Here is a 27,104-nt window from a genome sequence, read left to right on the forward strand (position 1 = left end):
AAAGAATTAAAAAGTCTGGAACAACCAATTCAGCCATATTGTCAAAATAGATACGCTGGAATCTCTCAAGAAAAATGCAGATAAGATTCTTGGGTTAAATCTCTCCTCATAAGCAAACTGAAGAGATAGTGCAAATGGGCTAATGTTATATTCTGTCAAAGTCAGAGCACATGAAATCATTAGGAAAACACCGGCATAGCTTTGTAAACTTTGATTAAGGATGCTTACTGTCCGACAAATTTCCCCAACAAGGGCCTTGTATTGTGACGAGGAGGTGTTCTTATATTCCGGGATGAAATTCTGGAGAAGTCTGAGGCCGAATGGAACAGAGGTGGGATCCGGGCTCGTTGTTGAAGAGGTTGTGGTGACAGACGTGCCATTGATCGCTGGAGTGGGCCAGAGCAGCTGAGAATTAGCACGTCAAGCCAAGAAGGAGAGGACTGGCCAAGCGACCAGATGAATATGCATTTTCACATCTGTTAGGAAAATGAGAGAAAAGACTGAGACTGTCTCACCTGGAGTGATGGTTTGCACTGTTGTCTGGGTGGCATTGATTGTAGTATTTGGGAATGTTGTTACTGTAGTCATGTTAAATTTATTCGGGAATGTTGTTACTGTAGTCATGTTAAATTGTGTCACATTTGGGAATGTTGTTACTGTAGTTGTGTTAAACTTAGTTGTATTTGGGAATGTTGTTACTGTCACATTTGTGAATGTTGTTACTGTAGTTGTGTTAAACTTAGTTGTATTCGAGAATGTTGTTACTGTAGTTGTGTTAAAATTAGTTGTATTTGGGAATGTTGTTACTGTAGTGTTAAATTTAGTTGTATTTGGGAATGTTGTTACTGTGGTCATGTTAAATTCTGTCACATTCGGGAATGTTGTTACTGTAGTTGTGTTAAAATTAGTTGTATTTGGGAATGTTGTTACTGTAGTGTTAAATTTAGTTGTATTTGGGAATATTGTTACTGTGGTCATGTTAAATTCTGTCACATTTGGGAATGTTGTTACTGTGGTCGTGTTAAAATTAGTTGTATTCGAGAATGTTGTTACTGTAGTTGTGTTAAAATTAGTTGTATTTGGGAATGTTGTTACCGTCACATTTGGGAGTGTTGTTACTGTAGTGTTAAATTTAGTTGTATTCGGGAATGTTGTTACTGTGGTCATGTTAAATTCTGTCACATTCGGGAATGTTGTTACTGTAGTCATGTTAAATTCTGTCACATTCGGGAATGTTGTTATTGTAGTCGTGTTAGAATTAGTTGTATTCGGGTATGTTGTTACTGTAGTCATGTTAAATTCTGTCATATTTGGCAATGTTGTTAGTGTAGTCATGTTAATAACAGATGTATTTGGGTGATTTGTTACTGTAGTTGTGTTGGTAACAGCTGTATTTGGGGAAGATGTTACTGTAGTCATGTTGATAACAGTTGTATTTGGGGAAGATGTTAATGTATCTGCATTTAGTAGTGTTGTATTAAGATATAATGTGGTCGCTTTAGGTGCTGCAGTTATGGTAGTTATGTTAGTGCTCAGCTCAGCTGTGGTCACAGCCACTGGTCCTGATGTGGCATTTGCTGATGGGGTTGCCGTAGTGATGTGATGAGCTCCAGTTGTTGTAGATGGGATGGATGTCATGCCAGGTGTCGACGCTTCTGTAGACAATGTATGAAAGAGAAGAGACACAATGACAGAGAAATCCTTTATAACAGGCTGCTGTTGGGAACTGTCTGGTGGAGACTGATCAGCTGTAAGAAAATGGGCTTATTTTTAGTTCTGCTAATTTGCATTCAGAGTGGGAAATACAATGTTTTTGTCAAAATACCCATGTACTTTTTTAACCTAAAATATAAATATATAGTATAGGTGTATATATAGTGCTATTACAAACAAGCTTCTGTTCTCTGTTTGAAGACAAATTACCTTGTTTTCAAGCCATGTTGTTATCTAAACATGGGATTGTCTGTTAATTTCTTATTAAACACAGTTTGCAACTTGTCTGTTGCTTCAATTCCATTCCCTGTACTGTAGAGGAAAGATGAAGCTGTGGGATCTAATCCAACCATTTTTTAAAGACACCAGGGTATTGGCTTCAACATTACAACTGAAAGCTTGATCCACACTCCCACCACCCTATGTGTAAATAAGTGGTTCCTGCTCTCAGTTTTTAATGCACTTCCACATCGTTTCCACTTGTGAACTCTGGTGTGTCAGAGCTTTTAAGAATTTTGACTTCTTAAATTCAAAAGCCTGTCAGTATGGAACACTCCCTTTGGACTAAAGAGACTCAGTTCCTTCACCCTGTCAGTGTGGGACACTCCCTTCAGACTAAAGAGACTCAGTTCCTTCACCCTGTCAGTGTGGGACCCTCCCTTCAGACTAAAGAGATGCGGTTCCTTCAGCCTGTCAGTGCAGAACATTCATTTAACCCTTGAAATCTGTCTGTTTGCAATATTCGAAATGTGGTCCTGCTTTTGCGCTGTACTAAGCACCTAAAAACACTTCCAAACAACAGGAGGCCATTCGGCCCATCTTGCTCAATTGTAAATGCAATTCATTAACCATTGTTTTAAATTCTGCACTTTGAGTTGTACATCCTCAGACCCTGAAGGACCTGAGTGAAGGGGCACAGGACACACACCTGGTCCTTCCTGGGTCATATGCTCGGAAGCCAGTGCTTTAATAATAATAATAATTATAATAATAAATTAATAATTGCTTGCGTTATATAGCGCTTTTCTGGACACTCCACTCAAAGCGCTTTACAGGTAATGGGGATCCCCTCCACCACCACCAATGTGCAGCTCCACCTGGATGATTTAGAGCCCCTTCGATCCACACCAGTCTGCAATAATCACAAGACTAGGTACCCCAGTTCTGGTCCTCGCCCACGCCCCCTTCTTCCTTGGAAAGGCCTTTAGAGGGCGACAGCGAGACTAACTACAACTCTCTTCTGTGCAGTCGACCGGCCTGGGGATGAAAGATCATGCTTGTCTGCGCACAACGACAGGAGCCTGAGCTCATTCCCTCAGGAAAAAGTGTGGTGAATGTACCCTGGGCTTGGATGGTGGAGGTATTCACAGGCAGAGGGAAAGAGCCGCTCTGAACCGCGCCTTGAAGAGTGACCTTGACCTCCTGCGGACTTGGGGCCGACGCCTGACTTCTGAACTGCAGCTCGACGTCTGCCACAACGGAGCCATTCCTGAGGGAGGAGAGGAATCTTTAATCCCGAGCCTCCGGAGGCGAGAGCGGCACAATCAGGGAAAGGGCTGTTGTGCAGATGTGGACACAACATTTCAATTCAATTCAACAACAAGGTTGCCCCAAGGCGCTATATAAAAATAAATTGAATTGAATTGAATTGAGATGTTGTGTCAGTGGAAGGAAGGCAGATAAGAGTCGGGATTTGGTTCAAGGAAAAAAAAGCAGGGATGTGACTGGAGATGCAGTTGGGCTCTGGGACTGGTTTAAAGTTGGTCTTAGATCCAGTCCTAGTTTTAGGGTTAAAAGTTGTGGAGGCATTAGAATCCAGGTTAGGGTTAGGATTTGAAAAAGGGTTATGGATTTGAGCCAAGGAGCACTTTGGGAACAGAAGTAGTGTTATATTCTACATAAGAGCAGCTAGGACTGGAACCCGAGTCTGGGTGATTCTGCTTAGGTTTGTGTTGGCACTGGAGATAGTGAGGGATAAGGCTTCAAGCAGGAAGTTAACAGTTGGGTTAAAGCATGGACATGCAGAGAACTTGCCTTAAAATGTCATGCTCTTTGGAAAAAAATAAAATTGAAATGGAGGGCTTTCTGCTCACCTGAGATGTCTCACTACAGACCCGAGGAAGGTTTCATTGAACTTTGCAGAGTAGACCTTGTTCAGCTGACAAAAACAGGAAGAGTAGGACATTTTTAATGGTCTTTTCTGCATTCTGTGCTGACTTTGCCATCCCAGTGCCTTTGGAGAGCATGTCTGTATCGTGCGTGGACTATCTTTCAGACATACTTTGGTTTATCTGCAACTACCCTTCCTATGTTCTACAAGAGCTCTGCTGAGTGTGCTCACGTGTGGGATGACAGTGTGGTTTGGCAGCAGCTCGTTATCTTACTGGAAGGTGATACCAGGGGTGATCAGGTCAGCCCAGTCCAGCATTGGAGTCCAGCTCTCCTCTACTGTTAATATTTCCACAACTTGTTGTCTCAGGAAGGCTGGAAGTATCGCTAAGGACAACAATCATCCTGGTTTTTCACTCTTCTCCCCCCTTCCCTCTGGTCAGCGTTATAGGAGCATAAAGACACAAACCTCCAGATTCAGAGAGAGGTTCTTCCCACAAGCTGTCAGATTACTGAACTCTACCCCTACCCCTGACTCACACTGATGTGTTTTTTTAAGTTGTGTGTTATTGAACGTTTTATTGCTGCTGCTGCTGTGCTGCCTTTATGTTTCGGTGTTTCCTTAATGTATTTTGTGCATGTGACAAATAAACTGAATTGAACGTACTGTAACCGGATGGATTACACTAGTCTAGGTCAAATCCACACGATACAGTACCGAACTAAACCCCAACATTGTGACTGAGGAGCCTCTACAGATGATCTTTTTTAAACATCTGTGATAAAAACTCCTGTCTGAATGATTTCACCCTGTGTGTGAAGAAATTCCTGATCTTTTTGGATGATCTGCACACCAAAGTCCAATCACCAGTTGCTAATCAGCAGGTCTGTGTCAGCTGTCCGCTGGACTCTGCGCTAGGCGTGAACAGTGCCCGTCAGGTTCGCCCTGATGAGATGCAGCCTATCAGCTTGCCGCTGCTGTCCGACTGTCGCTCTGTTTTGGACGCACGCCTCTCGTCCCGGGTTCTCACGGCCCGGTGATCTGCAGCTTCTCGACGGCAAAGGGAACCCAGCCAGCGCCGGGTCAGCAAACGGCGAGCAGAGTCAGCAGGTTTCCAGCTGACACAGATCCTGGCTGCCCTCTGAGCTGACCTTGCTCTCCCCAGAACCAGGTCTGCTGCTTTTCCAGCTGCCTGCTGCTTAGCTACACAAAGCTGAACCACCTGGAGGAAAGCAAACTCTGCCTATTGTCCTGTTGTGACTGTGTTCACTGTGCACTGAGGTGGAAGGGAAAGGCCAGGCCAGCAGCCCAGAGCTCATCCTGGTTAGGGTAGTGTCAAGAGTGGACAGAGGGTGACCTGTCACCCCCCCAGGATGAGACACAGGGATCACCTCCCACCCAATGCTGTCCCCAGCTGGGAGGTCTGGAGCACCTGGGGTGGAGGATCTCACTCAAGATTCACTGCAGGGTGCACAACAGGGACTTGAACCCTCAGCCTACTGTTTTAATTGCATAGTTATCGAAACAGCATCCACGAGCAAACAGGGAGATGAATCAAACACTCAAGTCGACATCTTTAACCATCACTGTCATCTCCTTCAGGCAAACAAGCCAAACAAACAAGCTGCTTCAGGATCTGGCCCCCGGAGGGTCTTCAGATGGAGAAATGACTGTGTGCATCTACAGACTGGATTGCTAAACTGCAAGGAATTTACAAACGTGTTTGACTTTGATCTGGCTTTATATCTGCTTTGTTCTTTTCTGCTTGTTAACCCTGTCCATCAATCAATCAATCAATCACGTATCTAATCATTAATTGAGGGATGTATGGATTTATGGACAGATGGGTGAATGGATGAATGGACTGATTAGTTGATTATGGATTGATGGGTGGACGGATAGATGGATAAATGGATAGATTGACTGACTTATTGATTGATTCGTTGATTAACTGATTGATGGGTGGATTGATGGATTGGTTGACTTACTGATTGGTTGATTAGTTGATTAACTGATGGATTGATTGGTTAGTTGACTGATGGACGGATGGGTGAAAAGACGATTTACCTCAGTGCTGATGTTCCTGGCTAAGCCCTGAAACTCCGGGGAGGTGTTGTCGGAGAGCTGAGGGATGAAAGTTTGGTCCAGGCTGAAGCTCAGCTGGCGGACGGCGGGAGCAGGAGTCCCCGTCGCGGTGGCGGCCCCAGTGGTGCCACCAGGGGGCGCTGTAGCTCCAGTTGTGTTTGCAGTGGCTGTCGAAGGTGTGGTCTGAGCTGCCCCAGGGAGCGTTGTTAAGGCCGCTGTAGACGCCACTGTAACGGAAGATGTGGTCGACTGGATCCCCTGTTCCCCTGAACCTGTGGGGCTGTCTGAGCTCGTCCCGCCTGGCGTGGCCTGGGGGTGGGTAGTCACGGCTGAGGCTGTGGTTTGTGCTGGGGCCCCTGAGCCCGGTGTTGTCTGTGTGGAGACTGCAGAAGTTCCTCCCGGGGTTTGTGTTAAATGTGGATCCCCAGCTGCAGAGGTTACATTCGCTTGTGTCCCTGTAGGGGGCGCTGTGACTCCAGCTCCCGATGTGCTGCTCTCGGCCAACCTGGAGGCAGTAGTTGCTGCGGAAGTCGTGCTGCCCGAGTCTGGAGCGGATGTAGGCAGCACACAGGCAGCAGCTGTGTCAAAATGAGGAGGAATCAGTCTGAGAAAGAGACGCCCCCTTGTGGGGGCTCAAAATCCTGCATTTGTACATGACAGCTCACGTCTGCTTTCCCCTGACCCCAAAGAGTTCACACCTCCAATGTTTTAACCCCGATGACACATTACACTTCACTGTACTTTTACTGCAGGAACCCAGCAGAGACATGCAGCCTGGAAGACAGGCACACGCTGACAGAGGAGCTTCTGAAACCCTGCTCGCTCTGGTTCCCTGGCTGAAACGATGACAGAGTGTGTCTGCTGGAGGATTAGACTCTGCCGCACCCTGTGCACCTAGAGGGCGCTCTACTTCTGTCCTGTTCCTAGTTCCCTGTGATCATTCATGTCTTTCCGGTGTGTCTTGTTGTGTAGCCTATTTACTTCCTGTGTCTGCTCTGCTCCTCGCTCAGCATTGAGGGTACGGATGCCCTGAGACCCGCCTAGCACCATGTCGCCCCAAGTCCGTGGCCTGAGGGCATAGGTTTCTATACCGACCTCGTCTGACCCCCTGAGCCTGGGCTAACCTCCCTGTTGCCCCCTTTTACCGCTACGCTTATGGTCTTTATTGCTCTTCTGGCCATTCCACGGCATGCCCTTCCGACATCCGTGACAGGCTGCCTGCTAGTTTAGCCCTGGCCGGCCCTTGTGAGGGCTCACGCCCAGCACGAAGGCTCCCTACGGGAGCAGTCCCAAGGCATTGTGGGAATGATGTTTTCAGATTGTACTCTTTCAGAGAGATTTCCTGGAAGGGACTACATTTCCTGGGAGATGTTTGAACTTTGGGGGAATTCGGTGTGAAACGAGGTGCGTCCAGCCTCTGCAGGAGCTGCTGCAGAACATTTCATCACTGGCTCCAAATTCCATCTCGGACTCCGGTCCCGGGCCCTCTGACTGCCGCGGGAAGCTGGGATTTCTGGTGAAAGGATGGCGGCAGGAGTCAGAGGGCTCGGTACTGTGGGGTTCCTGAAGAGATGACAAACTGACACCACAGTTGTGCCCTCAGTGTGGGACAGCATCTACTGTATTACACAGGTTAATGAAACACAGATACCTAATAGAATCAGCAACATGTAAGACATTCATATGCTCAACACAGGAGAGCTCTGTCATATCAGTAGTAAGGTATTTCAGGTCTTAAAATGACAGAACGCTCCGCTGAACAAGATCCAGTAACAGCTCTGTTTGCTCAAGAGCTTTCTACCCAAACCTCCTGATGAGCCACAGGGCGTTCCTGCTCCCAATCCTAAAACCAACAGCGTGACTCACCAAACAGAAGGCACAGAGAGCTCCGAATCCACATCCTGGTCCTGCAGGGCTGGAGCCTGTAAATACCAACAGGAAGAACAGGTAAGGACACAAGTGAGGTGTCACTGATATCTGAAATACATCTGTTCATGTATTTCTGTGTGGTAGGGAGGGCTGGTGAAAGAGCAGTATATCGAATAACAGCGCCATGAAGTAACCGCATTACAGTAAAGTAAATCCAGTCATCCTCTCCAGTCTTTTTATTATTAGTGTCTGTAATAGTAATAGTTCAGTTTATTGAGAAAACACATTAATATAATATATAACTGAGGCTCTTTAGTTTGAAGGGAGTGTCCTACATTGACAGGCTGAAGGAACTGGGTCTCTTTAGTCTGAAGGGAGTGTCCCACACTGACAGGCTTAAGGAACTGTCTCTTTAATCCGAAGGCAGTGTTCCACACTGACAGGGTGAAGGAACTGAGTCTCTTTAGTCTGAAGGGAGTGTCCCACACTGACAGGCTGAAGAAACTGAAACTCTTTAGTCTGAAGGGAGTGTCCCACACTGACAGGCTGAGTCTCGCTAGTCATGAACAAAGAAGATTGAGGGGACCTGACCCAAGTTCTCAATGCAAGCACTTAGGATGTCTTCAGAATGAACACTGAAACACGAATCAGAGGACAAAACAACATTTAAACCTGACAACAGGAGGCAGTTTTGTGCACAGTGGGTGGTGGGGGTGCGGAACAAGCTGACCAGCCATGTTGTTGAAGCCAGTACCCTGGTTTCTTTCGAGAAACGGCTGGACGCCTCGCGCTGGGAGGCACCTGCTGCTGGAGCCTCTCGAGGAAGGAGGACAGTTCCTCCGTCATTCCCGTGTCGGCCCAGTCCTGACCCAGGTGACCCACACACCTGTTGGGTTTTGTTCCAGCTAAGCCTTCAGTTAGACAATCAAACTTTCATGGACTTAATAAGAAGGTTGATCGGAACTGTTTGTTCCCGGCTCTTAAAGATGTTGGAGCTTGAACCATTATTATTGTATTGTGTAGGTGAAATAGAATCCCAGACCTGCGACAAGAAACAAATTCAACTGAAGCAGCTTCTGAGATCAGGCAGGACTTCAATGATCTAATGAGGGTGGGCTGGAATGAACACCATCAGTAGTGTGGGTCACCAGGACCCGGGTTAGGAACTGCTGTAAGATGGAAAGTGATCTACAAAAGCGTGGAGTTGTAATACTGTAAGTCTTAATTTGATCGAAGCTTTTCATCCAACGTGACTTGCGTTTGTCCCCATTTATCATTTACTCAGCTGGGTGTGTGACAACTGCTCCGAGCAAAGTGCCTTGCTCAGGGGTATGAGAGCTATGCTCCGCCCAGTATTTGAACGTGCAACCTCTTGGTAATCAGCCCAGACCCCTGAACAGACACACGCCTTTGGAAAGAAACAGTCAATCTGGAACAAAAGCACGGCCACTGCCTACTGTTTGCATTACACACCCTCGTCAAGACAAGTTCCAGCGTTCGCCTGTTTGTGCTCAAAACAGCAAGCCTGGCTGTAGTTTCATAGAAGACAGTTTGCAGAACTGGTAGGAAGTAATTCAGCCAACTCAGTTAGTTCGTTTTATGTCAGGACTTAATTGATGCCAGCATCTCCTCCAGCTAAGTTATGAAAGATACCAGGGAGTCGGCTTCAACAATACAGCTGGGCAGCTTGTTCCACACTCCCACCACCCTTTGCGTAAAGAATTCCTTTTAGCGCTCGAGTTTGTGACCCCACTCAGCTCCTCCCATCCCCGGGGTTGCTGTGTGATTCAATTTCGCCTCTTCCTCAAGACAAATCCCCTCAAGACAAGTCCTCTCCCCTTCAACCAGGCAGGTCACGTATCGGTTCCGGCCAGGAGGGGCAGACTGTTTACTGCGGAAGAGATACGAACCCACGCAACAGGAGCACCGTCCCTCTCGGGATCTGAACCAGCTTCTCTATTTTGGAATGTGGGTTACGACGATCTAGATTGAGGCGATGACGATTATGATGATGATTATTATTATTAATCAATTAATCAATTCAGGGGCGCAAGGTGGGATACACCCTGGACAGGACACCAGTCCGCCACAGGACACTCACACCCACACTCTTGCCTGAGACGGTTTCCCCAGAAGCAAATAAACCTACCAGCATGTCTGCAGACTGTGGGAGGAAACCCACACGATCCTGAGGAGAACATACCAACTCCACACAGACAGCACCCCAGGAGCGGAACCCCGCGCCGAGAGTCAGACTGCCTTGCTAACCACTGCGTCACCGTGCCACCCAGCGTTATAATTATTGTCCGTTTATTTTCTAACCTCCTCCTCCCTGTCGATGTTGATCTGATGACCCTAGGCACGGTCTGTTGTACGGTGCAGGCTTAGCCGGTTGCCGTGCGGTAACGGGACACCGCGAGGGGGCGGAGCTAGCGGCCCCGTGTGCGCTACAGGGCGAGGGCGCGGAGTCCTGTCCTCCGACATGGTCCGAGCGGGTCAAACCGACACGTAGGAAGCCTATTTCACCCGGCTCTGAAACGGGGCGTCGTAAATTGCAGGGACTGGCCGGAGGGAGAGGAAAACGCCACGATCGGCAGGGTTAAAACCGTTTCTTAACCAGATGAAAACATTTTTAGATTGCGTTTTCATCTGCAATCCTGCATGCTCTGGAATAACACTCAATCCGCCGTGAATGTCTCCAGCTCCTTGAAGAATGGACGTGTGTTCTTCAGACACAGTGCGGGGAGGGAGAGCTCTGGGCATGCACAGGCCAGTTTAAATTGGCGAAGGTGATGTCAAATCCAGGTTGCAACTTTTCCTGATACGGGTTCGGGATACAGGACTAACAGGTTTCTCTTTAAACCAAGACAAATCTTCCTAGAATCGGAAACCTAATCTTGCCGAGGAGGCTGGGCGAGACTGCTGAGTGGAAAACAAGACACAGTTTAGCTTTACAAAACACACTCGTTAAACAGAGGCTAAACCAGCATAGAAAAATATTTGAGTTATTTTATAACTCCCTTCATTAAATATATATGTTTTACTGTGTAATGTTAAAGTAGCAAGTACATTTGATGTTCTCTGTTGATTTTTTATCACAATCTGAAAATGCGGGGGATTAGAGGTTAGGATTGAGGACGCCTGAAGTGAAGTGTGTGTGTGGGTACCCAACACTGCTTGCTCCAGTAAAACCATCGCTATACAGTTGTAAGCATCTTATCAGTTAAAACCGTCAGCCAAATTCTAACGTATATGGCGTTATTTTGATGCAGCTGTCAGGTCCTTCAGTAAATTCATGTCTTCTCCGAACGTTTCCAGTCTGCCCATCTGAGGGCCGAAGGAGGCGCGCGGGCGGAAACGGGGGCTTTAGAGAAGATTCCGACCCGCGGGTACGGTTACCATGGAGCTACCGGTACAGTAATCTGGGGAGAGACGGGGGAACTTCCGGTACGGTAACCATGGGAATGGTTGTATATCCATTGTATAGTGAGGGGTTGACCCTGAAAAAATTGTGACCTACGGAAGCAAAATCAAAAAAGGTGCCTAAGGAGTAAGACTCCTCAGAAAGAGGAATAAAAGACTTAGAGTAGGGTACAACTATCCCCACAGTACCCCGCCGTGACACACACGACTGCACCCGTGGGTAACTTTGATGCCGCTTGTTTCTGGTTGTCTTCGTCTCAAACAGATTTTAATTACATCATTGAACCACTGTAGTGGATTAGAAGTCACCCTGCTATGTTTTATAGGTCTTAATCTAATTGAAAGTTGCCCTGAATCCCGCCGAACCCCTACAGTTGCGGGCAGGCGTGCTGACCCCCGTCTTGAGTCAATGAGTCAATGAGTTAATTCATGGGTTAGAAAGCTGACCAGCTCGCTCGGAGATGCAGGTTTCCAGTCTCTGTAGCTGCGCCCGCACTTGTTTGTAGGGTATAGCTTCCCTATAGCTGCCGGTGTGTTTATAGAGCATAACTGCGCAGCCCCACAAGTTATTGGTATAAATGACAGGCGGCGTGACTGCTGGTTTATTTAATTATTTTTTTCAGTCACAGCTCTAACAGGATTTGCACGCTCCACGTCAGCTATTCAGAGAACTTATATATAAGTGTGCACTTCTCATCACGATCCTTCCAGATAGACTTCCAGTTTATTTGAAATAGTTCTACATCAATATTGTTTTTCACTGTTTCGAGTTTCCCGACATCTAAAGGCAGTGTCTAGGTTTACTTTGATTTTTCCTGGGCGCCGTAGAACTCGTTTTTGACCTTATACCTATCCAGAGAGAGTTCATAGAATTAAGATGGACTCGCTCTGCAGCCGGAGAAAAGGATTTAGCGACAGATGGAAATTCTAAAACTTACTTTGATATTTTGTGTTAACCAACACTCAATAACGGAGAGATTCCCCCTTTGGTGTCTGTTGTTGTTTTTACTGCAGAATAGCGCGCACGCCACTCAGGGTAAGAACAGGCTAATTAACAGGTTAATTAAACGGTGGGTCGGGTTCCCCGCAGCTCGACAGTCTCGCCAGGAATCTGTAGGACCTGTGCCATCCCTCGCACCCCACACACCACGCATCACACACCGCGCCCAGTTCACTCCACAGGCTGCGTGGAGCAGGTGGGGATCGCGCTGCGGGAGGTACATTTCTCTGTGCTAATTCATTTATTCCAATACCACGCTATTGACGTTAGTGAAAACAGTCACAGCGACCCAAAGCTAATCCCTGAGCCGTGATGTTAATTACTCTTGTAAAACATGTCTGACAAATCAACTGTTTAAGAGAATGCGCGAGAAATGTCTTTCTTATTTTTTTTCTGGGCACTGTAGAACTCGTTTTGGGGAGTTTATAAAGAGGGTTCGTAGAATTACGAAGGGGCTCACTAAATGACTGGGTTTATAGGTCGGTTGTCAATGATTATACACCCCTGAATTGAACGTTGTCCCGAACACTTCGCCGCCCTGAGTGAACCTGCTTGCTGTCTGCTCTAAGAAGGGCGCTAAAAGGACAAGTCGCCAGATGTACAGTCTGTTTCAAGATCGAGCCACGACTCCAAATCACTTCGAGTGTTTCATTTCATTTCATTTCAAGGCCCAAGAAGTGAGCGACCCTCCCTCGTCGAGTCCCTGCTGGTCATCGCTGTGGTCTCTTCGATGCCACAGTCACTACCGCTGTCACTGTCGAGCGCTAACAGGACTCTATTTCTACTATCAAAATGAACGGGAGTTTTGCGGAGCGCCGCTTCTCCACCCCAGATAACTAACCGTGTACTTACCTGGCTGTTAGATAAGATATTTGATCTGGCGGGGAGCGCGTCTGCAGCCGGCTGCCGCGATTGTCGCTCCAAGTTTCCAACACAAGAGGAATCTGCAATCTGAACTCGGGAGCGTCAGGCGCTGCGGTGTCCCTCCCTCAAGATCTCCGCCCCCGTCCCCTCTCCCTGGGAGATCCCGGGTAACATATCCACAATCCAGATCAGAGCATCTCCAGGACCAGAACCGGTTTGGCGAGCCACAGCACCGGCACAGAAACGGGAGCAGCTCAGACCTTTGAGATTTCTGCAACGGTAACAGCGCAGGAAGACGTTACGGATACCCTGTACCTTGTACCGAGACATTCCGTCTTACTGAGACACTTTAACTCAGACTCTGCATTACCAAGAGCCTCACTGTATTCCGGAGACTTTCACATCGTTGCTGACTTTACTGCGTCTCTCTGTTACTGAGACTCTGTATGACTGAGCCTCTCCGTCTTTAAATTCACATTCAAAGAGCTTTATGGCCTTGACCAACGAGTTAGTGTTGCCAAAGCAAAAACAATTAGTCATCACATTTCCAGCAAAAGGAGCAGTATGGTGGTGCAGTGGTCAGGTTTTGCTGCCTCACAGTGCTGGGGCCCTGCGTAGAGTTTGTAAAATCTCCCCATGTTCCTGGGGGTTTCCTCCCAGTCCAAAGACATACTGTACTGGTAGGTTACTTGGCTTCTGGGGAAATTGGCACTGGTGCGAGTGTGAGTGTAATAGTGTCTGTGTGCCCTGCAGTGGACTGGTATCAGTATATTAATTCACTGGCATCCTGTCCAGGCTATATCCTTACCTGTGCCCATTGCTTTCTGGGATTGGCTCCAGCTCCCCGCAACCCTGTACTGGATAAAGCAGCTAGAAATTAGATGGGTGAATTTACAGCAAAAAATATTATTAGACATTTAGAAAAAATATTCAGTCTCATTTTCTCTTCCTTAGGCTGCGACAGGGGATCATATACTGGGGCTGCAGCTCCACTGAGTTTCCTCTCCCAGTAGGACTGGATACTGTTCTGATTCTGACAGGAGTGGCTATTCTGGGATTAAAGTTGTTTGTTATTTTTAAGGAAGAATGTTTGTCTAATTCCAGAATTCACAGTGCAGTAGGAAGTGCTTCTCTGTCTCTGTTTCTCCCTTCTGGCAGTGGGAGCACCGCCTGTCCTCTCTGGGCAGCCAGGTCTGCCTTTTGTCCAGTTTCTGTGGTCAAGCTGTGTCACTGAGCCTGTCCTCTTTGGGCAGCCAAGTCTGTCTGTGTCCAGTTTCTGTGGTCAAGCTGTGTCACTGAGCCTGTCCTCTCATGACAGTCAGGTCTGCCTGTGTCCAGTTTCTATGGCCAGGCTGTGTTACTGAGCCTGTCCTCTCTGGACAGTCAGGTCTGTCTGTGTCCAGTTTCTATGTCCAGGCTGTGTTACTGAGCCTGTCCTCTCTGGACAGTCAGGTCTGCCTGTTTCCAGTATCTATGGCCAGGCTGTGGTCACTGAGCCTGTACATCATCATTGTTTGTTTCTTCTTGCTTTCTCTTACCCTGGTCAGATACACAGCCAGTATGTATTGTATTTTCATTGTCCTCTCTACATCACTGAAAATCTCTCCAAATGTCTGTTTTGTCTCTTAATGTTAGAAATCCTCCATTTCCCTGATCACACATTTATTTGCACTCTCAGGCCAACAACGGGGCAGTAATTAATCCAGATTAGTGAGTGCTTTGTGCAACACAACCAGTCAGCAGTAAAACCAAGAATGATCTGTGCAGTGATGTTCTCTGGTTACTGCACTCTGAAAAAAGCCCTCACAGGACAAAAGCTCAGAGAATCTGAGAGGCCACAGCATTGTTGCAGGTATGGGAGGGAAAGAATGAGAAAGCACTCTGCTGTTTGGTGTTCTTAGCTGTCCTGACAGTCCTTCCCTTTACTGTAAATCCTCCTACAACCACATACATAAGTAAATATATTGTGACATGTTTTCAAAACATACCTGAGCAAACACAACAGTCATAGCGTCCCGTTAAAAAATGCCACCAGTGTTTTGCCACACTTTCCCACATACTTCCCATTCAATACTGCAATTCTCCCCACCACAATCCTCCCTGCAATAATCCATACTCTCCATCCAAATCTACCTCTTCTTCCGCAGATCTGCCCACAATTCTCTGCACCTCTCCATCCTTCTCCATATCACCTGTTTTTCTGTTCCTCTCCACAGTTCTCTGCACCTCTCCATCCTTCTCCATATCACCTGTTTTTCTGTTCCTCTCCACAGTTCTCTGTACCTCTCCATCCTTCTCCATATCCACCTGTTCTTCTGTTCCTCCCAACAGTTCTCTGCACCTCTCCATCCTTCTCCAGATCCACCTGTTCTTCTCCAGACCTCTCCACAGTTCTCTGTACCTCTCCATCCTTCTCCGTATCATACCGTGTTAGGTGATGTGCACTCATTGTGGAACAAGCTAGACAAAATGCAAGATAATGTCAGTTATCATTACAAGTATAGGAATGCATCTGTTCTCACTTTTACAGAGAAGTAGCTAAAGAACCTGTCCACCAACCAGGGCTTTTTAATTAATGGTTTTGAAGCACCAGTCTGCCTTGATAGAGAAAAAGACAGTACCGGTAAGGAGATGGGGGATGAGGTCTATATCTTCATTAAGCAGAGGTGGTGTAAATGGGAAACAGTGCGAGAGCAGCTCTGTGTATCAGATATAGAACTTTTGTCTGTTTCACTCTGCCTATACTATTTACCATGTGAGTTTCCACAACTTATTTTTGTTAGTGTGTATTCATCATCTTTCCAATGTAAACAAGGCGGCTGCATACATTGTTAATGTTATTAACAAACTGGATTCCACCTCTGCTGAGGCCCCTATGTTTATTTTAGGTGATCTTAATCATTGCTCTCTGGAAAGTGATTAAGCATATCTCCAGTATTTCAGCTGTGCTACACGTTATAAACAAGGCCTTGACAGGTGCTGTGACCTTCTCCCTGGAGCACATAGGTCATTCATCATGCCTGGTCTTGGTGCTGTTGACCATAATGCCATCCTGCTTGATCCTCTAGGTAACTGTAGAGGCAGTTGGGAAGACAGCTGGAGTAGGGTCAGAATCAGGTACTGACACTTTGAAAGGCTGCCCTGACTGCACTAATTGGGATGATCTCATAGGTTCTCATTAAGATCAGAGTATGGTGTTATCATACATTACTTTTTGTGTTCATAAATTCCCCCCAAGAGCATCAATATATATTCAAATAATACACCATGGCTCACCAAAGAGCTCAAGAGTATTCTTAATAAAAAAGAAGGGGCTGCTCTACTGTAAGACTGTACTGCAAATAAAGAAGTTACACATGCAATAGAGCAGCAAAAAATATCTAAAAAATAAAGTGGAGGAGAAATTTAAAAGCAAGTTAATCTCCGCACTGTCTGGCAGGACATTAAACCAAAGGGCCTAAGTGAATATCTATGAGGGCCGCAAATCCATCCAGGTGGATGGAATTAGCATAGAGACCCGTTAAATGTGTTTTTTACTGTTTTTGAAAAGTATTATTTCTTCTCCCAACTTAATGATCTCCAACGGTAGCTTACTCCAGGAACTGCAAATCCCAACTTGTGTGGTCGCGAACTCTGGTAGAAAGATGGCAGTCAACACAGCAGCAGGTCCAGGTGGAACCTGTGGCTGAACACTAAAGTATTGTCTGAAGAGCTGAGGGGAGAGAGTCAGCAGCTGTTCCAGCTCTCTGTAGACACTGGCACTGGCCCTGCTGTTTGGACACACTCCACAGCTCTACCTGCTCCCAAGAAGAACAGACTAAAAGCTCTCAATGCCTTGAGGCCGATAGCTCTGGCTCCATTAGTGATGCAGACGATTGAAGAAAATAGTCAAGTCACATACTGTGGCTGCAACAAAGTCGGATCTTGACCCTCTCCAGTTTGCCCCCCGGAAGAAGAGTTGACAATACTATTTTTTCCACTAGATGTTCTTTATGAACATTTAGAGCTAAAGAATTCTTCAACTAGACTTCTCTTGGCTGATTTTCATCACCAATTCAGGGTCGTGGGGGGCCAGAGCCTATCCCAGAAAGCGCTGAGCACAAGGCAAGGTACACCCTGGACAGAACTCCAGCCCATCACAGGGCACACACACAAACACCAACACCAATTTTCCCAGAAGCCAATTAACCAACCAGCTGACTGTGGGAGGAAACTGGAAGACCGGGATGAAACAAACATGAACACTGGGAGAACATGCAAACTCCACCCAGAAAGCACCCCAGGAATTGAACCCAGGGCCACAGTGCTGTGAGACAGCAATGCTAACCACTGCGCCATCATGCTGCCACTGTGTGGTATTCTAGGATATTCAACACTGAGACAATTTCCTACTGATTTATTTGCCATGCATGCCACATTCACTCAGCGTCCATGATCTGTTTCAATGTGACGCACTGATTTTACTGAGTACCTTTTCAGGTGTGTCTGTGCTGCGCTGCTCTATTTATAAATACATTAGTCAAGCGCGGTTTGGAAAATAGCCAGTTGTGTACTTTGCTGCAGTGGGTGGGAATCTCTCACCTCAGACGCTCCTCCTCTTACTCGCGCTCCCTAATCCGTTTCCCAGCCGAGCCGCAGGGAAACCTGCCGGACCGGAGCGGCCAGTCTCCCACGCTGGGACATGCTGCTGCCTGCTCCTGTCAGCCCGAGAGTCAGGGAGCGGCTGGGATAGGAGGCACCTGACCCGACGCTGCTGGGGTGTCTGGTGGGGACACGTCGATTCCAGCTTCCACACAGAGTGGGGAGCCAATCAAACAGGGAGACAAAACGGTGGGCTGTATAGGTAGAAGTGCAGGATTTAAATCATGGGACCTTGTTTTAAAACTGTGTAGCACACTGGTAAGTATAACGCATCATTTAGACAACTGTGTACAATTTTGGTTGCCACGTTCTAGAAAAGGTATTTCTGCTCTGTATCAGTCCAGAGAAGAGCAACCAGCTACTTTTAAAAACTTAAGGGAATGAATTACACTGACAAGCTGAAGGAACTGAGTCTCTTTAGTCTGAAGGGACTTCCCTGCACAGAAAGGCTGAAGGAACTGAGTCTCTTTAGTCTGAAGGGAGTGTCCCACACTGACAGGCGGAAGGAACTGAGTCTCTTCAGTCGTACATAGAGAATAGGAAATCTTACTACTGGATTCTGTAGTATTCAGAATCCTCAAAGATACTGACAGAGTCAAGCCAGGGGAGTTTTTCAGAAAGAACAGTGAAGCAGGAGACAACAGGGCACAAATGGAAACTGTGTGGAGGCACTTTTACACACAATCAAGTGTGATCGGAGTGTGGGAAAAGCTGCCCTGCCATAATGTTGAAGCTGAAACCCTGATTTCTTTCAAGGAACGGCTATGAGATCCTCAGATCAATTAGCTACTAGAAACCAAGAAACGCTAGTTAGATTGAATGACATCATTTAGTTTGGATTGTTTCTTATGTTTCCTGAGAGACTTAATCACAGAGGAGTTTCTGTTTTACAGGGAGACATGATATGTCAACACATCTTGTTTTACTAAAGTTTCAGCTAGGATCACTGCCAGCAAGCACAAACCACACATTGTAATCACAGCTCTGTAAGCAACAGCCCTTCACTCCTGCCCTGGAAAGGGAGAGACGGAGATGAGAGTTAACGACAGAGGGGTTGAGAGAGGGTGAGAGGAGAGAGGAGGGAGGCACTAAGAGAGGAAAGGAAAGACAAATGGAGAAAGAGAGAGGAAGATGAAAGGTGACAGACTGAGAAAGAGAAGGCAGCTCTGTGAAACACTTTCACGAGAGTGAGGGAGGCAGGAATGAGTATGAGAACTCTAACACTGATTGGTCTGGAGCAGAGCCCACACACTTACTACAGACACACAACAACACACACACACAACATCAAACTACAGAAACACAACAACACGCACACTACAGACACACAACATTACACACTCACTACAGACACACAACACCACAATAAATACAGAATCACAACACCACACACTCATTACAGAATCACAACACCACACACTCATTACAGAGACACAATTATATCAAAAAAACGATTTCCAGTTCGTGCGCACAAATTAAAGAAAATGAGGGAACGATGTAGTTATTTCGTGCGCACGAAATGGCGTTTTCTCTTTCCTTCGTTTTGTGTCACGGTGGTCAAACGCACATATAAAGTTCCTAAAACGCCAGCATTACACCCGGCTTCAAACAACAATGCTATCAAACACGAGTTAACACGTTACTGTGTCTTTATATTAGTACAATAAAGCCTAACTGTCTGACACTGCTGTAAATTAGGATTTTACGCTGCTTTCCTGTTGTCTGGTTGGGAATCCCTTCTCGTAGGACAATAGCGCCCCCTTCCGATTTGCCTCCAAACTCACACTGAGTGGTCGTTTGGAGAACCTGCACCGAGGAAGACAAGCTGACGAGCCGGAGTGGACGCGCCGCGGGGCATTTTGAGCTCACCAGATTATAACAACGCTTTGATACGTTTAGATGACATATTCTTCAGAGAAGAATATTAACTGAGGAAAAACTGATGCCTGTTGTTCCTGTGTATTCCTTTATGTTGTTCTGTGTATTTTGTTTTGCGTTGTTCGTTTGGCACGCGCTGTCACCCACGGCCATACGCCTCCTAAGCCATTTTCGTTCGTCTTCTAAATGACATAAAAACGGATATAAACCATCTTGTGCAAATCACCTTGGGATACTAACTGGCAATACTTCGATACGTAAAAGAGACGTTATTTAGCATGCTTGAAAATCAGGCTATAAACGACGTAACATTTGTATTTCAAATTCACAGTGTTGGTCAACCAGCCATAAACGACGAATCAGGTCTGAACCTAAGAGTCTCCACGAGCCTGTAATCATAAAAAAAAAACTTAAAAATAACCTTTATTTATAAAGCGCCTTTCCACACCCAGGAACATTGCATATCACGAATAAAGAAAAAGACACGGAAAATACAAGTAAATAAAGAAAGAAGGGCATACAATTTTACAAATTGACTGTAGGCAATCAGGCATAGACTTTGGTAAACAGGTCAGTTTTAAGTTTAGATTTGAATGAGAGGTAGCAAATAAATAATACAAAGCAGTGGACCCGAGACTGGGGCCAGGGGAGATTTATGAGGACCAAGGGAAACAAAATGCTGGCTGCCAGTCAGATAAGAGCTGAGCCAGTTAAAGACTGAGAGACACTGACTGATTTACTGTATCAGAAGCAGCACTAAGATGGAGGAGCAAAAGGATACTTAGAGCGCCTCTTCCTGTAGTCTCTCCTCTGGATCCCTCTGGTGGTCATCAGTTGAATCACAATTCTTTTTTTTCCTCGTGTGGCACGAAAGAAAGCTTTCCAAAAATATAAAACCTAAATACTGTACATAAACTGTTTAAAGCTTCGTTGCTCGTGTTATGACTATTGCAATTACTTGTCACTACAGCAAGTACAGTATATTACTGTAGGGTAGCTCTGTGGCTAAGGATCTGTGCCTGTGGCTGGAAGGTTGCCGGTTCGTATCCAGCGGCCGGCAGAGGAATCCTACTCCGTTGGGCCCCTGAGCAAGGCCCTTAACCCCAGCGAAAACACAAATTCCTAATGCAAGAAATTGTATATGGCCAATAAAGTAATCTTAAATCTTACAGTTGATCAATTGCAAAGAACTTGTGGATTTAGTCCGCAATCCCAGGAGCCAATCAGTTGGGGTTTCCAGGGGCAACCCCCAAAATACAGGAAGAACATGCAAACCCCACACAGATAGCATCCCAGGAATTGAACCCAGGACCCAAGCTCTGCCAGACAGCAAGGTATTAGATTTGCTTGCAGTTCGTTGCAATTGACCCAGTAAGATCAGGTTACAAATATAGTAAAGTACAGAGCTGTGAAAACATGTTGCATAAACACAGTGAGATCAGAGGAAAACAAAGCACCCCTATAGAATTTCTATACTAGAAATGCTATTGCTAGGATACTAGTTAATACTAGTCAGACTGGTTTGACCATGATGGTGCCAAGTACTCCAATAATAATAATACAGTGTGTGATCTCCTGCCACATCCTGAGGATCAGACAGTGAGCCTGTCTCTCAATAATACAGTGCAATCTTCTGTTCTTTCTGTAAATGTCTAAATTAAATTAGATGGAAGCACTGTAATCACAGATTATGCTAATAATAATAGGGGAGGAGAGAGAGGAGAGAGAGAAGGGGTGTAGAGAAAGCAGAGAGAAAAGAGGGGAGAAGAGAGAGAGGAGGAGTGGAGAAAAAGTAGAGACAGGAGGGGAGGAGAGAGGAGAGAGGAGAGAGAGGAGGAGTGGAGAAAAAGGAGAGACAGGAGGGAGAGGAGGGGAGGAGATCTGTGATCTGAGTCATGGACATATATCCCTGCTGGGCCAGATCCAGAGATCCAGTTTCCAAAGTTACCAAATCTGGACACTCCCAATCATCAGGGAGAGGTGCTATAGTGCCCCATGGGCACACCACAAGGAGCTACGCACGTCTCACATGGAACAGTGTGCAAGGGGTTAATATACCTTGTGAAGAAAATGTGGGTCCTTTCATTTTTTGCATATTTGGAAGCCAAATTCATGTTGCCCCAATCAGTGATCCAGAAAATGTCTTCATCTGTAGCTCTCTAATGTCTTATCCATCTAATTTCTAACCAAGATCACGGGGGAACCGGAGCCTATCCCAGCAGGCAACGGGCACAAGGCAGGGTACACCCGGGGCAGGACGCCAGTCCATCACAGGGCACACAGAGATTCAAACACACACACACACACTCACACTAGGGCCACTTCTCACAAAGACAGCACCCTGGCAATCAAATCCCTTCTCTGCCCAAATTAGACAGACTGCTGGGTTCCACAGAGAAGACTATGTAGCCCCACATTGGAAGGAACCCTGACTGGAAGGAACAATGATAAGCTCACACCAGCAGAGTTTTAGAATAATGTAACCAGTTTGGCTGATCCTTTTACAGAAAGGGTATTCCCACCCTGGAACAAGTTCAAGGTCTGACCATGACTCTGGAGTTGCAGCGCGCTGACAGGAAACCCCCCTCTCTGTGGTCTTCAATTAGGGGATTTGTGAAGGAAGGTGATTCCCGACTAAACTGCTCTCCAAGGTGCAGGACAAAGTTGTCCCAGACCCTCCCTCCAGCTCTCACACCACAACCTGACAGATTATTGCAGCTACTTGAAATGGAAAATAAGGTGTTCCTTTATACAGAGAGTTGCAGGTGTCTGGAACAGACTGTCGATCTGTGGTGTTAGTGTGGTGTTATTGATCTTTCTGATCATTAAGCCCCAAACATTCAAGGAGGCTCATATGTTCTTGTCAAATATATGTTAGATGTCAAATTTTTGTGAGCAATAAACAGTAACATTTGTGTCTCTCGCTCTCTCTCACATCCTGTCTTACTGATTCCCCAGGTGAGTGGAGCTGATGAAATGTCTTCCTGTATTGTGATATTCCCTGGACACACGTCACTGCCTGCACTCATTCCACTGTGAGAATGCAGAAGAGAAGCTGAGAGAATGCCTGGCATGCGCCTCACATGACATAGTTTCCAGTAAAGAAAGAGGACAAACCAGGCACTGTTGAGCCTACTGGGACTTTCCATGGAAATGCAAAGACAAACACTGCACTGAGAGAGAGGGGTTAATACAGTACAGACACACTGACTGGACACTCCAGTACATTAACACTGCACTGAGAGAGAGGGGTTAATACAGTACAGACACACTGAATGGACACTCCAGTACATTAACACTGCACTGAGAGAGAGGGGTTAATACAGTCCAGACACACTGACTGGACACTCCAGTACATTAACACTGCACTGAGAGAGAGGGGATAATACAGACACACAATGAGAGAATCAGAAAGACAGTAAAGTAATATATTGATAACAGTGTGTGCGGGGTATTAAAAGCTTGAAAGGCTTAATTTAAGTAACTGTCTCTTCATTCCAAGCTCTTCCAGGTTAAACCCAGTTGTTTACTTCTTTGCAGATGTTCCTGATGTTGTGAGGACTGTGTCTAAGGGCTGCAAAATGAAAGGCAGTTTTTTTCCTCTGGACCTCTGCTTCTTGTTCTCCACACGTGTGTGAGACCCACTTCAATGAGATGTAGCCCCACCTGAGCACCACAACAGCAGAGAGGAACTGCTGCACCAGGGGGATTGTGGGTGAAATTTAGGAAGGAAAGATTGTACAAACCCAGAGTACAGATTAAGTCTCCTACTCTCACAAATAAGATCATTAATGACAAAGCAGTCAGGACCTCAGTTCAGTGTCTCATCAGCAGGATGGCAACTCCTGCACACCGCACTCCCAGTTCTGGAGTAGATGGCAGAGCGCCCCCTACTGGTCCACCAACAGAACCTGACTAAAGGCGGGAAGGTGTTGCTGTTCAGGTAATGTGCATGACAGACATCCATCTGTCTTCCAGCTGCGTTACCCAGTACAGAGCCACAGGGGAGCTGGAGATTATCCTGGCAAGCAATGGGCACAAGGCAGGGTACGCCCTGGATGGGACGCCAGTCCAATGCAGGCACACACTGACACACAAACACACACACACTCACATCGGGCTTAATTTGTCCTGTAGCCTATTAACCCGCCAGCATGTCTTTGGTGTGGGAGGAAACCGGAGCACCCAGAAGAATCCCAAGGGAACGTAAGGAGAGCATACAAACTCCGTTCAGACAGCAATCTGGGAATTGAACCCAGGTCCTCAGCAGTTCGTAGCTAACAGTACGTACATAATGTCCTGACACTCATCAGAAATAAGAGAAAATGAACACAGGGGCAGGGTCTGTGGTGGGTGTGGGCAGAGAGGCTGGTTCTCCATCTGGGTGAGGCCTGCTCTTCAGAATCAGCCATGACTGACAAACTGGCTCTCTGTCCTTCCAGTCTGAAGGCAGATATTGAAACTCCAGTTTGGCGCCTTGTCTTATCTCAGTTTTCACAGACACAGGGGGATAAATTTAGACCCACACCTAACAGCCCCACCCAGGAGAGGCGAGGGCAAACATGCCAGCTTCCTCCAACCACGTCACAGAGCAGAACAAACACAAGACACGGGACGTGAATCCTCAATCCACCCAGGATGAACCTCAATAATAAACATTACTGTATATATCATGGTAAGTCGTCTCATGGCGCTATGCAATAAAACAACCATACAGGAAATACAGGTGAATGCACATTAAAACAGCACATGTTGCGTTTCTTAAGATACTTCTGAAGTTTTCAGAATCTTCAAAGTTGTCAACAAGACACCTTTGGTGACGCATGCACACTCACACACAGAAGCTGAATTATAGCTTCTCTTGTCTCAGAGAGTGCAAAGAAAGTATTTTTAGACACTTCCTCTTACCAGTAACCGCCTCCCAGATGTCAAGAAAGTTTCCCCTGCTCATTCTGAAGACATCCGCTGGGCTGAAATTATCAGTGTCTTTTGAGGATTTTGAATACTTGAATCAGGTCCCCTCATAAGTCCCTTCAGACTAAAGAGACCCAGTTCCTTCATGTCATGTAATTAATTCTCTTCAGTTCCAGAATGTATGTACAGTAGCTGTTCTACTCAGGACTGATTCCAGAGCAGCAATATCTTTTCTATAACACAGAGACCCAAACTATACACAACATAAAGTCCTTATACAACATTTTATCACAACATCATTTGATTTAAATTATGTGCTTTTTACTATAAATTGTAGCATTTTGCTTGCCTTTTTAATAGCTTCCCCACATTGCCAAGAAAACGTAAACAATGTGTCAACATGAACACCTCAGTCACCTCTTCTAACTGTGTAATCTAGCAGGTCTTTGCCTAGTTTTTATCCATCTATTTTGAATTTCTGTTTTCTAAAGCAAATAATTTTGTATCATGTACAATCATGACCAGTATACTATTTTATCAAAATTTCAGATAGCATTATTAATATAATTAACAAGAGCAGTGGTCCCCGTACAGACCCTGTGCAACTCCACTAATTACATCATTGATATGCTGTAATTAAGAAGAACAGGGGTCCTAGTACAGACCCCTGTGGTACAACACTAAGTATGTTGCCCCAACTTATTAACATCACCCTCTGTTTTCTGTTTTTGGAACTGATTCTCAATTTAGTCACATTAATTTTTCTGAATGACTACTGTACCTTCTGTAATTGCAGGATATTTCTATGAAGACATTTATCTGAGGCCTGTCAATCTACAGTAAATGCCCATGCTCTCTGTATATTACTATTGTTGGTTGTTCAAATAATTCCAATATGTTAGGCAGCTAAGACCTTCCTTTTCTAAATATTCTAAATAGCAACTTTGTAACTCCAAAATGATCTTCTGAGTCAGTCCTACCTTTAATGACCATTTTGTCATTAGAATTTGAGGAAAACAAGACATTCACTAAATTAACGTGGCATCCCAACAGGATTCTCTATGGAAGTCTGTGAAACTATCTTAACAATACATAGTATTTTGATGCACCATAGCCAGTCATAGCTTATTATAGTGTACCATGGAGTATCATAGCCTTGTGTAATAAAGATTAACTTAATTTACCATACTCTCTTATGGTATGTTCAGCCTTGTTGAGTATTCCAGCAGTTTTTAATCTGGGTCATTATACAGACTGACCCTTTCTAAACACTTTCCCATAAATTAATAAGAAGAATGACAAGTGAATTGGAACCTGTCTCTGATTGTGGGGGAGGGGTTTAGAGGAACTGGGCAAGTCTTGTCTCCTCATTGGCTAGGAGCACACTAGGCCACACCTCATTGGCTTTTCTACGCCTCCTTCCTCTCACAAGGCCCCTCCCCTGCTCACCAAGGTCACATGACAGAGCACTGGGACACAGCGTGATGATAAACCAGTTCTGTACCCAGACACCAAAATACAAGACGTGGGATGTTCTTTTCCATGATTGGCATGTTGTTATTGTTGTAAGGGCTGAAAAAACAACAGCGAGATGCCTTTTGGGCACCGGCTGTGTTTGACATTTAACTGACGTGATAGTTAAAACCTTTGGAATTTTCTTCTTTCAGTCTCCATCATACAAAAACATCCTGGAATAGGGCTCCAGAACAGCAGACATGCACATACTGTATGCATTTGTAATCTGCACTACTGTGCTCAAAACAATGTAAGGCTGAAGGCAACTGAGTCTCTTTAGTCTGAAGGCAGTGTCCCACACTGACAGGGTGAAGGAACTGAGTCTCTTTAGTCTGAAGGGAGTGTCCTACACTGACAGGCTGAGTCACGAAGATTGAGGGGACCTGATCCAAGTGCTCAATGTCAGTCCTTTTCACAATGAACAGTGAAACACAAATCAGAGGACAAAAGTGGAACCTACAGGGAAATCCATTTAAACTGAGAACAGGAAGCACTTCTTTAAATAAGGTTGATGAGAGATGACTAGTTCCTGAGCTATGTTTTCGGAGCCTGGTTTCCTTTAAGAAACAGCTGGATGAAATCCTCATAGCGACTACTAACTACTGAACAGGCCAGCCAGGATGAATGATGAGCATTCTCCAAATTCTCTGGCTTGTGAGCTGTCTTATACTCTTTGCAGTATCACACCATGATGTAAAGCTCAGTTTTTCAATAATTTAATAACCTTTACCTCTAAAAACTAGAATGGTATTCCCTAGGCTGATAATTCTTTTGTACAAACAGGATTTATTTCCAGTTCTTTGTATAACACATTTCCACATGTCTCCAGTTACTGTTCGCTGCACCAGCCTGAAATCAGTACAAGGTCAGCTCAGTCCAGGAACCTCGTCTCTCCTGTCTGCTCCTGACAACCTCAAGCACATTTCACCCAGAGCAGAGAGCAGTCCTCCTCTTTCTCCTCTCATCCCTGGATATTCTCTGAACATCTGTCCAGGGAAGGACAGCAGGGGGCAGTAGCGAGGCAGTGTGTCTGTCAGAGGAGACGGGGCAGGAGGGGGCAGTAATGTGACAGTGTGTCTGTCAGAAAAGAGA

The 27,104-nt window shown here is 45.8% G+C and overlaps 1 protein-coding gene across 1 annotated transcript; it reads right to left on the reverse strand.

Annotated features, from left to right (window-relative positions):
* Positions 1–410: 410 nt before the first annotated feature.
* On the reverse strand, positions 411–13,479 carry LOC148656766 (uncharacterized). Its single transcript, XM_088642607.1, has 6 exons — positions 13,053–13,479; positions 7,775–7,830; positions 5,891–6,486; positions 3,807–3,871; positions 3,054–3,202; positions 411–1,655 (listed from the first exon to the last, which is right to left on the reverse strand). The coding sequence occupies exons 2-6, from the start codon at positions 7,806–7,808 to the stop codon at positions 421–423; spliced, it is 2,079 nt and encodes a 692-aa protein (XP_088498733.1). The 5' UTR covers positions 7,809–7,830; positions 13,053–13,479; the 3' UTR covers positions 411–420.
* Positions 13,480–27,104: the final 13,625 nt, after the last annotated feature.

This window comes from Lepisosteus platostomus, chromosome 8, assembly GCF_059453375.1.
Source record: "Lepisosteus platostomus isolate fLepPlt1 chromosome 8, fLepPlt1.hap1, whole genome shotgun sequence".
NCBI lineage: Eukaryota > Metazoa > Chordata > Actinopteri > Semionotiformes > Lepisosteidae > Lepisosteus > Lepisosteus platostomus.